Below are 18704 nucleotides of genomic sequence, written 5' to 3'. Positions count from 1 at the left end.
CTTGCCTTACATCAGAAATCTGTGAAATGGAAGAGATGACAGCATCTATACATAATACTTACCAATCCTATTAGGAGACAGGGCAGCACTGGACTCTCTACCTGCAAGGCAAAACAAAGAATAGTTAGTTAAATAAATACAAAATCCAACAGAAGTTTAATAGATTCAAGACTGAATGTGCATCAGGAATCAGATTACATCTCCCAATGAATAGAATGGTCAGTCCATATGATGAATTTATCTGTTAATATGATTTCTGCAATACAAATACATGTACAGGTATGGGACCTGTTATCCAGAATGATCAGGGCCTGGGGTTTTTCAGAAAATGGCTCTTTCTGTAATTTGGATCTTCAAACCTTAAGTCTACTAGAAAAGCATGTAAACATTAAATAAACCCAAAAGGTTGGTTTTGCCTCCAAAAAGGATTAATTATATCTTAGTTTGGATCAAGTACAAACTACAGAATTATTATTACAGAGAAAAAGGAAATCTGGATTATTTGGATAAAATGGAGTCTATGGGAGACACACTTTACATAATTCAGAGATATCTGGATAATGGGTTTCTGGATAATGGATCCTATACCTTTGCTGCAAATGTTGCTAGCCTTCCTCGTTCTTATTTCTCCCCTTTTCTCATCTCCTTTTCATTCCCTATCTTTAACCAGGCAATAGAAACATGTTTTTCCATTTATACAACTATATGATACGGAATGCTTTAACACGTAATAAAAAATGTTGCTTAATATACGCTATTGAAATACAAAAAAAAAAGGAAAAAGTGAATAGCCAGCAATTTAATGCATGTTGAATCTATATGCAACACATCTCTGTCTGACATATCTTGGAACATGCCGATATCGTGTTACGTCTGCACAATTAACAAACCCACTTGGGATGGAACAACACAATCTTGCACTACAGTCTGTTCAACACTTGATGAGAACTATGTTCATACCATGAAACGTGTGTAGTTGCTGAACTTCTAGCACAAGACTTTGGGTGCAAGCTAGGGGGCAGGAAGCAAGTGTAGCTCCACCTTCTCCACAGCCAGGAGGGCATTTCTTCTGTCTCATTAGTTTTCATGAACATAAGTGGGAAATTCAGAGTCGGAGCGAGTCGAGTGCCATCTTGCCTCATGGTCGCAGCACTCCTGCTCCAGGTGCCCATTGAAACATGACCTGCTGCCGTCTTGCCCATGTACTAACCCTGTGGGTTCTGTCAACAAGGGGGTTACTATTTCTGCTGCCCTAATTTACTTTATCTCCATGTACAGGCTGTGCACAAACATACAGGGCATTGTCTGCTGAACTGCACATAGTAAATGCAAATATGTATATGACTTTCATGGAAACTCTATGAACCAAAGCTGGAAATAGCTCAAATCTGAAAATACACCAGCTAAAACCTGTCGAGGTCATGTAGAAGTCAATGGCAGAGGTCCCTTGAACAATTCGGATATGTTTTTAGCCTTCACAATGTTTGAATTTTTTTCAGTGCTCTGTGCTCAAAAACTTAATAACTGAGCAATTCAAGTTTTTTTTTTGCCCAATAATATGATTATTCAGGTTTTTCCCCCTGAATGCAGACAGGCGTTTTTTACATTTGTATTTTTATTTTTTTATGAATAAGCACACATTCGAATTTTAAGTTTATTTAAGGTATAAAACAAAAACCTCACAAACTCAACCTCTGATAAATAACCCCCTTACTGTATCTCTTTGTACAGGCTGTAAGGGAATTTAGGGGGCTGTTCCTACTGGCTTGTGCTTATTATAGAAGAGTAACTATACTGGCACAGCTCTATAGTATCTGTCTGTACAGGCTATGAGCAAACAGTATTTAATACAGAAGAATACCTATGCTGGGAAATGAGTGGGCTCTCTGTACAGGTCCAACAGTCAAGCAGCCTGGTCACTGCCAGAGAAATGAATGATTTGTGCTGCTTAAACACTCATCTGCCCCTTTATTAGTAGAATCTGCCCCCCAATCCATACCTTGTATATACACCATTTCACCTACTAAGCACAAAGCCCTTCTTATTGTGTAGTGTAACCCCCCCATCTCTACCCACTATTCAGGTAAAGGAAAGGACCCCCAGGTTACACTAGACTTAGCAGCAGTGATGAATGAATGGATCTGATAGATATAAAGCACAGAAACTGCACTGACTCAAACTCATAAACATACAAAGCAAAGCTCCGTGTCCATAATAAGCTGGGTATGTACTGCACATCTAATGGGAAATTATTGCCATATAAACCTCATTCATCAACAGGGTAAACTTCCCCTTTAAGAGCAGGGAACAGAGGTGACTTCACCCGCTAAGGATGACAGTTGGTTCAGACCGTTGGTTGACTTTGCGAGAGAGAGGTGAGTGTACTTTTGCTCTGATAGATTTTTTTTGTCAAATAACCCATTTCTTAACAAAAAACAGGGGGAAACATTTGGGTAACATCCCTCAGACTAGTGGATGTTGCTGTTCTCATTGATTTTAGTGAATTTAGAGGATTGTCCCCCAAAATGGGCTTGAGAGATGCCTTTAGTCTTAGTGCTGGTTGGGAGACACAGACCCAGGATTTGGCAAATATGCAGCACTGCAATCAAATATACTGTACACCTTTTCTACTGAAGGTAACATTTGGGGACCCCTGTACCACACCATAGGGTGTTCCCAGTACTGACAGGCTCCTTAGAGTTTTGCCCCTCTGTCCTGTGGTATCTGTCCCCTGGGTATCTGTCCTGCTCTTTTGTACCAACATTGTAGCTAAATACATGTTCCCTTTATCCACGTACTGGAACTAGGGGTGGGAAGCATGTGCCATAGGGACAGTTTGGGGGTGCTAGCAAATGATTGGGGGACATACAGCAGGGTCCCATAGAAGAGAGGAGACATCATACCCAGGGATTTGACAGTTGGTTTAGTCCGTTGGTTGGCTCTGTGTTAAGTGTAAATTCCTTCTGAGAGATTATTTGGCCAAATAACCATTATTTTAGTAAGAAAAGATGGGAAATGGTTGGGTGACACCCCCCAGACTAGTAGATGATGATCATTTTACGGACTTTAGGTAATTTGGAGATTATTCCCCTAAAATGGGCTTGGGAGATTCCTTTAATCTTCGTGCATTTGGCAGTTATGAAGGACTAGCAGCAAATATACACTTTCTTTCCACTGGGACCCCATAAAAAGATAACATTTGGAGACCCCTGGGCTATGTCATAAAAGTCCTAATTCTATCATTCTATTCTAGTGCCCAGTATTGACAGGCTCCTTAGAAATTTGCCCAGTGCCCCCTGGTTTCTCCATTGCTCTTATGTACCAACCTTAACATGTAACTACATTTAATTGAGTTACATAGTTACATAGTTAGATTGGGTTGAAAAAAGACAAAGTCCATCAAGTTCAACCCCTCCAAATGAAAATCCAGCATCCATATACACACACCTACCTACTTTTAATTAAATTCTCTATAAAAAAAACATTAATTTGTTTTTAGTACGTTTTATGCACTTTTCCTTCAAATAGCCCGGCTGTGGGAGGCAAATAGGTACATGTTAGGGGAATTATTTAATAAAACAATGTTGAATTGCTAATCCCTACAGTTACTCAGTAATACAGCCCTAGGGCCTAATTCCCCTAAAAAATGGTTAATGATGGCAGCCCTGCCCCCCAATCTACTAAATCTTGTGGGTGTCAAGGTGCCCAAAATCTGCCCGTGTTCCATTGCTAGGGGTAGTGAGACCTGTAGTGGGTAGTGCAGAGCTAAGGAACAGAAAGGCAACACAAATCACTGTCTCGCTGAGCCTAAACCTGTTCTTCTCTAGCTATAGCTGAACTACAATTCCCAGCATCCCCTGCGGCATAGTTGTAGTTCTAATGCAATGTGTATTTAATGTTCCCTGTCTATTTATTGCTTCATTTGGTGTCAAGGGTACCACCCTAGCATCAGCACTAGTGTGGATGATATGTAAGGAAGGGCCAAAATGGAAATATTAGTAGCAAAAATCAGAAGAATAAATTCCTACAATAAAGATCCCTAGTGTTTATGGGTGCAGGGAACTGATCAGAGTAGGTCCCCTGCCAGTAATATACGGCAGTAATATTCAGCTGTTTTTAACCATTAGTCTGTACAGTCCCCTAAGTACATTGGGGTCACTAGGACCCACACTTGGTTGGCAGGGGTGTCCAGGGCCTTGATTGCACCAACCTTTTGTATGTGCCCTAATTGGCTTCTTCATTCTATTAAAGCTGCTACTGGCTGGTGTTACTGGTTATTTCGGAGCAGCAAACATATTCAGTAGCGCAGTATAACTGGGAAGAATAGAGAAAGGGAAAAACAGTATTCAAAGCTTTATGTGTCAAAGAGTGTTTGGCTCACAATCTCTTTTTGTCTCTCCCCAAAAAAATGAAATACTAAGAGCGATCTTAGTGATCCTAGCGATTTGCAGCGACTCCAAAAAGCGACAAAGAAGAGGATAAAGAAGAAAAAAAACAGTCTTTTTAAAGACTACCAACTTACATCAAGAGCAGAGAAATAACAGCAACCTGCTCAACCCATTGCGGGTCATCAGGAGGAAGGTAGGGATCCTGAATTTATCCCTCTGGTAATATTTATTACATAGCAGATGAGGTTGAAAAAAAGACACACGTCCATCAAGTTCAACCTTTTTGTCTAAATAAAACCTGTGTAACTGCTAGCTGATCCAGAGGAAAGTGGGGGGCTAACAGGTATAATGATCTGATTTGTGGAACAAATAAATGGGAGGGGATTGTCTGAAAAAGGGGAGGGTCTGGGTGGACCTTTGACTTTTGACAGGTACAGAAAGCAAGTTTTTATTTCAGAATTCAGGGTTTAGTGGAGCCGATAAAGACACTGGGATGGGGGGACATATTAAAGACAATGATTATTGTAGTTTTTAGCTACAAATAGTCTTTAAAATTTCCACATATATATATTTGGGAGTCAGGGGCTGAGATCCCGGAGCAATATTTGGGCTTCCCACAGTGCGACAGTCATGCTGATATAGTTCCAGGGGTAAACTAGCAGCAAATAAGCACTTGTATAAGTACATTTATAAGCAACTAAAATAGTTTAATTAATAGTTTAATGATATTAGTTTAAATAATAGTTTCATTTAAGGGCTAGTTCTCTTAGAATGTCCTATGCATGGTAACAGCAGGTCATTGTTAATATGTGTAGTGGGAAAGTTACAGAGAGATGCTTGTCCTGAGCTTGCCATTTACCAGCAGCTACAAACATTTGTATTCTTTATCTCCACTAAAGCAGTGACTTATACCAACCTTTTTTTCCTGATACAGGAGCGTCAAGATGGGCGCCAAACTGTGCAACATCCTGCACCGGCACCGGCACACTGAAGTAAGACAGATGGAAATATAAAGTCGTTGTTTCATGCCTGACGATTAGAGTCCTTACCACCAGATATAAAGGGGAACTGTCACTGCAAAAGAGAAAATCCTCAGCTTACAAGAAATATTTTGCAAACCTGTTTGACAAACATTACTGTTACATTTTTTCAGATGTTCTTCACAAATATCACATAAAAAATGTTCAATATTCATTAAAGTTTGGGAGGATTTCAATTGCTTAATCATTTTTTTCTTGATTTTGTTCCCTATTCTCTATAGACTGTTGACATCAGTCAGTCTTTTGATGCTTGTGAGCCCTGGGTGAGTATTTGCTTTTCAGGTATGAAGCAGGAGCTGCTGAGAGACATCCGGAAGGAGATGAGGATAGCAGCAGGGGCGCAAAAGCTGTACCTTGTCACCAAGGACAGACAGACCAAAGCCCAAGTGAAGGAGCTGAGGAACATCAGTGAGAGGAAGGTGAAAGCCCTTTTCTCCTCTCTCCACAAGCTCAATGAGCAGCTAGCTCAGAGGGAAGCAGAGAATTCTCCAGGTAAGATATAACAGTCTCTGGCCTCTTTCCTATTGGCATTACATGTGTGTCATCATAACATCACATCCACTACCTCTTCATGGACATTAGGTTGACCCCCATTAGATTGAGCTCAAAAACAAAAGGACTGCTCAAAGCTCATCTTCCCTGTAGCTGCTTCATATGTTTCCTATCGGGTGCTCTGTCTGCTGCATCCCCACTGCTAAGATCCACATCAACACCAAAGAATTGGACGGCACTCCGATCAAAAGGAATACATGTTTATAGCATACTCCTGCAGGGATCCTTGGGCGTAGGATCCCTGCAGGAGTATGCTATAAACCTGTATTCCTTTTGATCGGAGTGTTGTCCAATTCTTTGGTGTTGATGTGGACCTTTAGATTGAGCCCCACAGAACTATAGATGACCTTCATATCTTTTAAATTTATATTTTAAAACAATGTTCATTGGCAGCATCTTAACAAATCAAGAAAAAGGTCTTAAGCCTTAGATTCAAGAATGTTGTATTTGAAAATCCTAATATCCTTCAAATTTATTTGCAATATTTCAGATGCAGTTCTGGAGACTACAAGGGACACCGATGTCAACTTCCCTGCACCAGAGATCACTGAACCTGAGGTTCAGGTCATTTCAGACCCCGCCATCGATTCATCACAAGTGAGTATTTTACATTGACGCCATTCATTTCTTGGACACAAACACTGCCCTTATCATACCCATGTAAAGCCACATTCAATAATTGCCTGTCTCTTGTTTGCAGCATCAACATGAAGAATCATCTGAGGAACCTGTTCCAGAGACAGAACAGCTGCCTGAAGAACCATCTGACAGGTAAGGATATTTTGGAGTTTATTAGAGATTAAATCCCTATCCCATACTTTTATCAAATAAGAACAAAAATATCTTCACAATAACAGGAATATTATTCTAATTAAAGTAAGGTACCAACAGATGAAATTATTGGCATAAAAAAAGAGGACAGGTGGTAAGATGCCCCTTCATTTGGCCGGGAGATTCCACAATACATAATTGTACAGTGCCATCTATGAATTATGGCTAGGGGTGCTGTAGTATTAAGGATTATGAAGAACATACTTGCTAAGGGAAGAAAAAAGGATAGCGTGAAGCTAATAAATCACTAAGGGAAAAAATGAATTAGAATAAACACTAACCCGTCATTATATTTAAAGGGACTTACCTGTAGAAGATACAAATGAGGAAGCTGGGGAAGAGGCAGAATCTGTTGTTGAAGAAGATCCAGTGCAACAACAACAACAGAATGAGGAAGAAAGGTAAACTCACACTTTATATGGGAGGCTGCGGTTAAGACTGATTTCTACTATAAACTTGCATTATACTAATCATGTACCTCAATGACCTCTTCCCAATAGTGAAGTTCCTGAGAATGCAGAAGACTCTTCTGAAACATCGATGGGTCCTCTCCCCGGCGATTACAGCCCCATTCCAGAGGATTCTCAGGCTGAAGAGATGACAGTAGAGGAGGCTGAAACGACACAGTAAGACAAAGCCTCAATATAAGACATAAATACATACATTATTAATATAGATATACATTGTTTTTCAAGATGCACAAAACACAATTTATGTTATTCCCTTTCAGAGAGCTACAGTTCAGCAGTTTTACAGCAAAGGACTTTCGCCGGATTAAGGTTTTAGGCAGAGGAAGCTTCGGCAAGGTAACTGATTGAGTCTCTAATTAGGACTTGGATCTTTAGCAGCATATACAGGGTAACAATGACACTAAACTCACTTTCTAATTCCAGGTTCTACTAGTAGAGTATCTTCCAGCAAACATCTATTGCGCTATTAAAGTGCTCAAGAAGGACAACATCGACTCCACTGATGATATAGAACAGTAAGTTCATGGGGAATGATTCCATAATTCTCTCATTTTGCTTTTGGAGCAGTTGCTTTCTGTCTCACAATCTTTTCTATTTTATATACTTTTCTTTCACTTCCCTTCCATTCACCCAGTTGCTTTTGTTACCAAGATAATTTACTCTGTGCCGGACTCATTTTCTCTTTTATATTTCAGCATTTTAACAGAGAAGCAAATTGGGCAGTTGGTGAATCCACACAGTTTTATAGTGGACTTATACGCCACATTCAGCACCAAAAACCAGCTGTTTTTCATCATGGAGTTTGTGGCAGGAGGCAGTTTAAGAACCCACCTGATGAGGAGCAAGCACTTTGATCTACAGACAACCAAGTAAGTATAAATGACAGTAGGTGGATATTTGTCCCAGAGTTATAGGAGACTGAGGAGTAGGGGTGGATAATGATAGTGGCAGAGGTATGCTACACTAATAGTAAAGGGTTTTCACGTTTGAATTAATCTCTAGTATGATGTAGAGAGTTATATTCTGAGGCAAATTGCAATTGGTTTTAATTTTTTATGATTTGTGGTTTTTGAGTTATTTAGTTTTTTATTCAGCAGCTCTCCAGTTTGCAATTAGTTTGCAATTAGTTAGCCACATAACCCTAGCAACCATGCATCGATTTGAATAAGAGCCTGGAAAGAAGAGGGTCTGGACAGAAAGATGAGTAATAAAAAATAGCAATAACAATACATTTGTTACCTTACAGTGCACAGTACCTTTTGCTTTTTAGATGGGGCCAGTGATCCCCATTTAAAAGCCTGAAAGAGCCAGAATAAGAAGACAAATAAATAAAAAAATGTACAAAAAGGAAGACCAATTGAAAAGCTGCTTGTAATTAGCCATTCTATAATATAATAGTTAAGCACCCCTTTAAGATTCCTCTATGAATGTGCCATATAATAATCAAATGTCATTTTCTTATTCTTGCAGGTTCTACGCTGCTTGTATAACGCTTGGTTTAGAAGGAATTCACAGCAAGGACGTCATACACAGGTAAGAGTTAATAAAGGGGGATTTGTAGCTGTTGCAATTTAGTAGCAGGACAATTACAGGTTGAAAGTCACTGCTTGGAAAGCTAAGGGTAGGAAAAAGAACAGGAACCAGAATTCTTTGAGCTTGGCTTATGGCTCAGCTATTTCACAGCAGTTTTAATGTGTCATAACATCTCCCTTTTATTTTAATACAGAGATTTAAAGCCGGGGAATCTACTAATGGATCAAGACGGCTACATCAAGATCGCCGATTTTGGGATGAGCAAAACTGGTAAGAGCCACCTTGTATTATTACACAGAGCAAAGGGAACTCATTTAGGGCATACAATTATAATTTTTCTTTTTTTATCAAGGCATTGGATATGGAGACCGCACCAACACCATGGTTGGGAGTCCTGCTTATATGGCGCCCGAAGTCGTGATGGAGGAGGAGTACTCAAGAGCCATCGACTGGTGGGCTCTTGGCGTCATCGTTTATGAGATGCTCCTCGGAACGGTAAGCAGCAATTGCCACTGGCCAGCTATAGGTGGATGTATTAAAGTTAAATACTGTTCTTTATCTATACTCATCAAACACTCTGTATAAAAAAGCATGGCCTCCTAATAAATACCCATGAATCATTTCAGAGACCTTTCACCGGATACGACAGGGACTTTATATACGATTCCATCGTGGAGGATGAGCCACAGTACCCCTCATCCCTGGACTCCGAAGCAGTAAGCTTCATATCACAGGTAAGTAGCGCTGAGCTTTCAGTTTATTATAATCAGAGACCACTTTCTCTTGAGTTCCCTGAAGCTTCTGCTTCTTCAGTGTAACGGCTATTTTCACTTCTTGTAGCTGTTGAAGAAGAATCCTGAGGAGAGGCTAGGTTCCACCCCGGGGAATGCCGCAGATGTAGCAGAACATCCATTCTTTAATGTAAGTCCCCTTTCTGTATTGTCCAAATAATTATCCAAGAGTTACAGTCCTTTCATATCCTCAGCTTCTAATGATGAAACTCTAATAATGAGCATTTGCTATGGTGCCTATTTTGCAGGGCATTGTCTGGGATGATATTATCGAGAAGAACGTAACAGCTCCGTTCGTACCCAGCCTAAATGGACCGGAGGATGTGGGGTATTTCGATGAGGAGTTCACCAAACTGTCAGCGAATCTGACCCAGCCCAAAGGACCCCCTGCTGAGATGGCAAGCGAGATCGATGAAGCCTTTCTGGACTTTAACTATGCAGCATTTTAAGTCCAAAGGGGATGATGGGTAAGAAAAGACCTAATTAAAAATACATGAAACACAAGTCAGAACAAGAAGTGCCTAGCGTTAGTATTCCTATAGTTATGGGTGCAGGGGCACTGATCAGAGCAGAGCTGGGTATGGGAAGCAGCCATATTGGGTGCATGCAGGGCAAAGTGGAATTTATGGGAATATTGAGATGATTACAGGAAGAATTCACTGGCACACAAGGGTTCTTTCAAGCAGGTACAAGCCCTTGCTATATTTTATTTGCAGAGGTGCAACGTTTCGGGGTAAACCCCTTTATCTTGATGCTTGATAAAGGGGTTTACCCCGAAACGTTGCACCTCTGCAAATAAAATATAGCAAGGGCTTGTACCTGCTTGAAAGAACCCTTGTGTGCCAGTGAATTCTTCCTGTATTCGTATTGTTGAGGTTGCCGAGGCCTCCATCACAGTGCACCGGGTCATCTTATCGTGGAGAGCAAGGGTGTGCAAGCGTGGTAATCTTGTACTGATCGTCAATATTGAGATGATCCCTGTGATGATTCTATTTTTGTGGTTTTTGTATACGTGGCAAAAACAATCACAAAAAACTCTCAGGCTGCTGAAACCTGTTCACATTCCAAGGAAACCAATGGATGTGTATCTTCATCATTTGGGCAAGTAGAAAGCCACCATAAATTTCACCCCAAATGTCACAGAAATCACAACTGTGCAAATTGCTTAAAAATACATGGAAACCAGTGATTTGTTGATCACAAGTTGTTGGAAAAGTTGCAACCACAATTAGTCAATATTTTTATTTTGACAAACCACCCAATTTGTGATTAATGTGCCCCAAAGTAATATAGGGTTTCAGGAATATCAATTGCCAAGTAAAATATGAGGAATGCATTTCAAATTATATTGTTTTTCTTTTGCAGGCTGGAGTTGGGAAAATGCACCACCTGACAGCTCCACCAGGTAAGAGTACCCCAATTCCACCAGCAGTGCCTTCTCTACCATAGCATTACCAACAATGTCTCTTCTGCCTCCCTTTCCACTATAATACCATCAGCAGTGCCTCCCCTTTCCTTCTACTGTTATACCATCAGCAGTGCCTCCCCTTTCCTTCTACTGTAATACCATCAGCAGTGCCTCCCCTTTCCTTCTACTGTAATACCATCAGCAGTGCCTCCCTTTCCTTTATCTGTAATACCACCAGCAGTACCTCCCCTTTCCTTCTACTGTAATATCACCAGCAGTGCCTTCCTTTCCTTCATCTGTAATACCACCAGCAGTGCCTCCCTTTCCTTTCCACTGTAATATTACCAGCAGTGCCTCCCTTTACTTGCACTGTAATACCATCAGCAGTGCCTCTTCTCCTCTTTACACCCCAATATGGCATCATAAACAGGAGAACCCTTAAGCCACTTGGTGGAACCTGCATTCCATTTTACTCCATCTCTCAAACTGTAGAGGCCGGGGTCTGCAGACTTCCTGGGGATCAAATGGAATGAAAGGGAATGCAGTTTTCACTAAACAGCTTACTGGTGCTCATGTGCATGCTGCCATTTTCCTTACCGTTTCCATCACACTTGATGTAATATGGTGCATTGATCCTGGGAGCAAATCCGATTGCCGTTAAGGGGTCAGGAAGGAATTTTTCCCTTTAGTGAAGCTTCACAGAGGTTTTTTGCCTTCCTCTGGATCAAAAATTGCACTTTTTTCATTGTTATGATTAATAAAGCTGTGTCTTGCACAGATTAACCGATGAGCCACTGTGTGTGTGTGTCTTTATTCTGGGTATTGGTCTCGTTTGGCAGGGGTAACAAATAAGGTGTAGTAAGCGAGAGAACTGACCAAATTAGCAATGAAGAAACATTGAAAGGTTTAGTACCTGTGGGTGAGAGACACAGTCCTCCAGCGGGCATGGCTCCTGCACCAAGCATTCTTACACTGGGTAACAGGATGGAGATTCTGTTTATAATGGTCATTCTGGGCACCTCCATCATGGCAATAAGGCTGTATACTCAGTGCACCCACTGGCACATGCACATCAAAAACCTGGAGGGAAAGAAAGAAAATTTATAAGATAAACCAGAGTTTAATTGAAACTGACACTTGAATGTATCACATTAAGAGCATATGGTTATAAAAGGGAATGAAAAATAAAACATTTTGAAAGCATTCAGTGTATAGAGACATAGTCTATATTCCAATATCCAGCAACCATATTTAATATGAGGAATGGATCCCATCCTCAATTTCATAGTCTGGCCTATCAGGTGCCTCCACCATATGGAATATAACACACATGAGCAAACTGGCTCTCACCTTCCCTTCTCTCCAGCCCTGAGCCCCAATCAATGAAGGTTAAAATGCACAACACAATATTCATTGGGCAGATGAGAAGATGCATGTGGGTACAAAGCCTGAACCTGCCTTGTGGGGTTACTATACAGCCATTTTTCCTGTGAACACAGAATACTGGCAGGTACGCAAAAATGCACACGATCCATCCATATTACAGATCCCCCATACTAAGATAAAGGGAAATCCTTCTGATTTGTGACACACAAGTAACTGTTTTCTATGTGTCAAATCCATATCCCTTTCCAAGTGTATTATAAGTTTAACAGGCAGGGAAACATTCACTGATTTGTCCAAAAATCTTCATCTTCTTTGTTACATGTCTGGAATTGGATACGCAGGTGTTTAGCAGGTGTCAATTCTACTGTCAGCACCTTCTCCCCTACCCTACAATCTATAATTTTGCCAATACAACATTGTCTAGGTCACTCTAAGACTATCGTGTCACAGAGCAGGTTTGTCACATCAATATCAGAAACCCATTTACAGGGGCACTGCTATCAGAGGGTGCAGAAACGATTTGACACTTGTGACCCACCAGCAGGCATGGGCAACCTCAGAAAATTACTAGTCACCTGTTTAAATGCATCTTATTGGTTGCCATGGGTTACTGCTCCCGGCAAACTTAGTGACTTATATTACATATGGGGGTAAGCCTGTACACAGTGGTGTAACCACCAAGGAGAAAACCCTATGATCCTAAGGGGCCCATAGTCTTAGGGGGTCTGGTAAGGATCCGTAACCCCACCAGAACCTTCCCCCTTAGCCTGCAGTCTAAATTCTGCACCGTCTCCCACTTTTACATTAAGTGAAGGGAAAGGGGGTCCTTAGTTCTGCAACTGCCCGTATACACTATAAACTATGTGTTAAGTTAATGCGAGGTGATGTGTATAAAATTAATTTATTGGCAAAACCACAGCTTCCATTAATAGTGTAACTATATAGGGGGCACTGGTTCTGTAAAGAGAGTAAATCATCAAGATATGTTGTACTGTTAATATGACTATAATACATTATATGTTGGAAAGAAAGGCTCAATCTGAACTCATCTGATTTCCCAATACTTAGCTCTGTGGATGTAACTTGCTGAGTCAGAAAATCCCAGCAGCACCGCATTCCCAAATAATCCAGATTTTAATCCCTTTCATGGCAGAAAAAAACAGTAGTAGTAGTAGTTGCAAAATAGTTTCTGGGGCCTCAACAATAGCTATGACCTCCTGTATAGGATCTATGGCTACATACACCCATGTATCGTAGCAATTCCATGTTATACAAATAACATACAATTCAGTGAAGGGAATGAATTCCAAGTGGAAGCTGTTGAGAGTCCTACATCCAGGGAAATCATAATAAATGTCATTCCACTGCATTCAGCCTAATTGTACCCAATCCAACTAAGTGCCCATTGCATCTAGAGTGCTCCCAAGTCAATATAAGCAAATTGTGACTCAGGGGTGTGGTCGGCCATGAACTGAGCAAGACACAGGCAGAGTGAGTCCAAAGAGAGACTTTCACAGCATTTAAAAGGGGGAAATGCATTAAGTGATTCCCCCCCAGCAAAAAATACCTTCCTCGCAGAGGGCCCCCTCATGGCTAAAGGAAAAAGAAAGATGCGTGTCTCCAATTGACATTGTTTTATAGCACCCGACGAAGAAGCATACAGGGAAATTAAATCCAAGATGGTGCCATATCCTCCAACTTCTTTTCCTGAACATGAGAACCAGCGACAGATAAGTATAAAAAGCAAGTCTCCCCATATCAGAATATGAAAACACAAGATATCCCAGTTTAGGGAAGATAATAATAAAAGATAACTAACCTACTGTACAGGAGCTTTGCTGGATACAAACACCAGTATGGCCAAACATGCCAACAACCGAGCAGCAGTCTAGAAGTCAGAGTGGAAGATAAACAGCAGAGGCCTGTACAGAGAGATAAACAATAAACAGGACCAATAACAATTACACATCTGGTTTCATGGAAATGAACATTTTGATATGGTGCTGTTGAGAAATAAATCAAATAATATACAGAGATCTGTTATCCAGAAATCTGTTATCCAGAAAGCTCTGAATTACGGAATGGCATCCATAGACTCAATTTTATACAAATAAGCCAATTTTTTAAAAATCATTTTCTTTTTCTCAGTAACAATAAAACATTACCTTGTACTTGATCTAAACAAAGATATAATTTATCCTAATTGGAAGCAAAACCAGACTATTCTGTTAATTTAACAATTAAATGATTTTCTAGTAGATTTAAGGTATGAAGATCCAAATTATAGATCCTTGGATCTTTGTTATTTGGAAAACTCCAGGTCCCGAGCATTCTGGATAACAGGTCCCATTCCTGTGTCAGATTTTAATAGTTAAGTCAGCAACAACCCCTTATTAACCCATTCATGTGAAATTAGGCAAAAAATTAATTGCTAGAAAACATTGGAGCTTAAAAGGTGTTTGGATGGTGAACTTTCCCTTTACCTAAGTGAACTGAAAGTAAAGCAATTCTGTGAGTACAGGGATCTCTCCCATAACCTAAATAGACCACATGTCTGTGCCACTAGCTATGAGGCTGAATAGAATTTCTGTGCAGATAACAAAATCTGACCTATGATTTATTGCTAATGCCCAGACAGATCTGGACTACCCACTGTCTTTACTCACATTTTTCTAACCACTTCTCACCACAGGGAACATGTGCAAGGCTAATGATAACTGCCACTGATTGTAAACTTGTTTCCAAAATCACCCACCAATTTTTAATTCGAAACGGGATGCTTAAACTGCAGCTTGAACAACGACCCCGTGACACTGCATCCTGAAAAAGTATGAACAAAACAATCATGAGAACCAAATATTATAAAAAAAGCCACAATGTTTGCATTTTAAAATAGTTACGTAGTCCCAGAATCCTGATCCCAGTGCTCTTCATACACGTCATACATATCTATCTATAAGTAGGGATGCACCGAATCCAGGATTCGGTTCGGGATTCGGCCTTTTTCAGCAGGATTCGGATTAGCCCGGCCAATAAGAATCCTAATTTGCATATGCAAATTAGGGATGGGGAGGAAATTCATGTGACTTTTTGTCACAAAACAAGGCAGTAAAAAATTAGGATTCGGTTTGGTATTCTTTCGCGAAAAATTCGGGGGTTTGGCCAAATCCAAAATAGTGGATTCGGTGCATCCCTACTTCTAAGTCATTACTGTCATTTTTATAAACCTCATCTCCCTTTTATTTCATGTGCTGCTACAGGCATTGGATCTGTTATCCAGAATGCTGATTAACAGGTCTTTCTGTAGTTTGAATATACACTTAAGTCTACTATAAAATCATGTAAACATTAAATAAACCCAATAGGCTGGTGTTGCTTCCAGTAAGGATTAATTATATCTTAGTTTGGATAAAGTACAAGCTGCTGTTTTATTATTACAGAGAAAAAGGACATAATTTTTTAAAAATGTTCAATTATTTGAATAAAATAGAGTCTATGGGAGATGTCCGTACTGTAATTTGGAACTTAGGTAACAAAACAGGTAAGATAACAGGTTTCCAGATAACAGATCACATGCACGTATTACTGTTGGACTGCTACTGCCTAAATATTTTTCCTTCCTTCTTTCCACTGGACAGTTTATCTGATTTATCATCCGCAATCTCCCCTGAAGTGAGACAACCTGATCTGTTTGTGGACTTTCCTCATTTATGGCAAACTTGCAAAGGCGCCAGAGTTTTCATTCTACATATTCAAGTTTTTTTCTTTTTTTGTACCCTCTGCTTAATGTTCACAGGCTTCTTTAGTTTGTGATGAATGTCTTGTGGGCCAGGGGAAGATATGTCATGTAGTAGCTCCTCAGTCTTCATATTCAAATTGATTGAATTCATCCTGGTAAATTTTGAGATAAGCAAGATATAAAATATACTATATATGTGCAAAAGTGCACTCAGGGGTGCTGCACCCCGCTCCTCTCTTTAGTGTCAAAGAGGAGCTGCATCACTAGTGCACTGAGCATTATAGCACTCTCTCTGCATTATCGGAGCCACATTTCCAGTTTAATAAATGTAATTATCTCTTAAAGTTACAGGAGGCGGCTTTTTTCTGCCCCTTGTAACTGGCCGCTCACTGCCTGCTGAGGCAAGGTTCTCTCATGGCAGGAGTGTCCCTGATAAATGATCTTGTTTAAAAGTGATAAGTAATTCAACTTATAGAATCAAACTGAGCAAAAGATCAAAAGATGGTCCCAGTCCAAGGCTACCAAATGCCACATACCTCCCAAATGTCATGTTTATCGCAGGACTTTCCTTTTTTTGACAGCTCATCCAGCAGTCCCAGGTTTCTCTTTGATCTCTTGCACTCAACAGCCAGAAAAAGATAGGAAGTTTCTAACTTAAGTGGCTTTTAGCAGAGAGGCCAAAATATGTGGCAGGTGCACTTTGATACTTTTCTAACAATTAAAGATATGCAAAGAGACTATTGTAACTATTTAGGATAAACAGGTCTCTTGGGGAAACTGCGACTTTCAGCTTAAAGGACAATTCACCTTTATTATGAAAACTGTAATAACATAAAAACCACAGAAATGTGTTCAAACTTTCATAACCTGTCAAATTTTGTAAAATGAACATGGTAATTAGGAGCAAATCGTGTTGTCCCTCGTTCTATTTCCAAAATGTTGGGAGGTATAATGCCATATGTTAACTTTATTTACACACACAGAGGTGCAGAGAAACATAGTGCAGTGTGTACATTAACTTTTTACTTACAGCTGACTAATAAAGAAAGAAAATAAAAAATTACTTTGCATATCTAAAAAAATGGCATTGGTGGCCTGAATAATGTTTTTAAGGTGAACAAGTTTTAAGTTACCTGCATCCTGTCATGTGTTTATCTGTTCCTAGGTCTCCCTTGCATGGATTTAAAGTGAGCACATTTTCAGTATAATATGCCCCTAAAATATTTTCTCTTGTGCATTTGTTCACCCAGAGAGGTGCAAGGGGTTCCTGGGAACAGGGCAAAACCTGGTGATGTGCCCTCGGGAGGTTTTTCACTAAGAAGAACAGTTGCACCACCAGCATAGCAAAGGTTATCTAAAGGAAAAAACAGTAAGGCTCTGGAAAACAATGCCGAGAAATGGTAATGGCCACTGCTTTAAATTAATTTACACATAGATCAAATGCAGTTCTTATACAAACTGCTATTTGCAACAACATACAGTATTTATGAAAGGCTGATCCAGTCAGGACTACAAGTGGAAATAATAGAGCTCCATACAACCAAGCAGGGCCCAATTAAAAAAATACTATAACTATAATACAGGCTTGACCATTCAAACCAAACTCTTTATATCCAAATTGTTATATTGCCCTACACATGAGTCCAGTGTATAGTTTATCTGCCATATGGTAGGAAATGTATGGGGGAGTCCGAGTACCTAAAACATTTTTTACAGACTTTTGCAGCCTATCACTCATGAAAATATGCAAGCGTTTTTTGGGACTTATAAAATTTTTCAACTAAATTTTGAGGAACTCCTACCTACTCTATTGCACTTCGCCTGGTCATCGGTGGCGAAGGCAAGTCTGGCGCAAGAGGTAACGCTCAGTAAAATCCGCATCTTAGTAAATTTAGAGATGAGAAATCTGCCAGGCTTTAGAGTGCAAAGTTGCACTACTCTCTAGCACTGTCTAGCACTACTGTCTTCGCTAGCGAAGTTAAGCCTGCACACGTTAGTAAATCGGTGAAGTACTGAAATGAGATCACGCTTGCGAAGTCACTTCGCCCTTTAGTAAATTTGCCCCTATGGGTTTAACTGGTGGTGAAAACAATTGTACATTCCCCTATGAGTTTTATACTACACTATGGTGGATCATGGAACATTTTATGTTTTACCATTTTAACTAGTTCCGATGCCTGAATGTCTCTGTAGCCCACACAGTGTTTACAATGCAGTAGTCTTTTGTAAGAAAATGTGTCATTTACAGCACAAAGTGGCTTCTGAGTGTCTCAACAACACACTTGCCACACTCAGAGGTTGCCTACAGCTCACCTATTGTAAATATGCACTAGAGAAAGGTGTCAACTTTGATATAAAACACCTGTTATTGTACATCACAATATATATATATATATATATATATATATATATATATATATATATATATACGTGGTACAGGAGGCTCTTTATTAGCCTCATGTAGTTCCTGATACCAACACAAGGGGGCGGTTTAATAACAAACAAATTTTCATCTTTTCCACAAATCTTTTTTTCCCCGCTAAGAATTGTCAGAAAAACTCAAAAT

At 39.9% G+C, this 18704-nt stretch overlaps 2 protein-coding genes across 2 annotated transcripts; both read left to right on the top strand.

The window, feature by feature from the left end:
* The first annotated feature begins 5601 nt into the window (after positions 1 to 5601).
* LOC121401217 (phosphatidylglycerol--prolipoprotein diacylglyceryl transferase-like) lies at positions 5602 to 7216 on the top strand. Its single transcript, XM_041585547.1, has 4 exons — positions 5602 to 5920; positions 6471 to 6577; positions 6681 to 6751; positions 7111 to 7216. Exons 1-4 carry the CDS (start codon positions 5713 to 5715, stop codon positions 7214 to 7216), a joined length of 492 nt encoding a protein of 163 aa, XP_041441481.1. The 5' UTR covers positions 5602 to 5712.
* Positions 7134 to 9542, top strand: LOC121401078 (serine/threonine-protein kinase N2-like). The gene is made up of 7 exons (XM_041585449.1): positions 7134 to 7437; positions 7542 to 7617; positions 7705 to 7796; positions 7977 to 8150; positions 8752 to 8814; positions 9008 to 9084; positions 9167 to 9542. The coding sequence occupies exons 1-7, from the start codon at positions 7352 to 7354 to the stop codon at positions 9397 to 9399; spliced, it is 801 nt and encodes a 266-aa protein (XP_041441383.1). The 5' UTR covers positions 7134 to 7351; the 3' UTR covers positions 9400 to 9542.
* The last annotated feature ends 9162 nt before the right edge of the window (positions 9543 to 18704 follow it).

This window comes from Xenopus laevis, chromosome 3L (genome assembly GCF_017654675.1).
Source record: "Xenopus laevis strain J_2021 chromosome 3L, Xenopus_laevis_v10.1, whole genome shotgun sequence".
Lineage (NCBI taxonomy): Eukaryota > Metazoa > Chordata > Amphibia > Anura > Pipidae > Xenopus > Xenopus laevis.
This window is presented reverse-complemented; position numbering and strand designations above follow the sequence as displayed.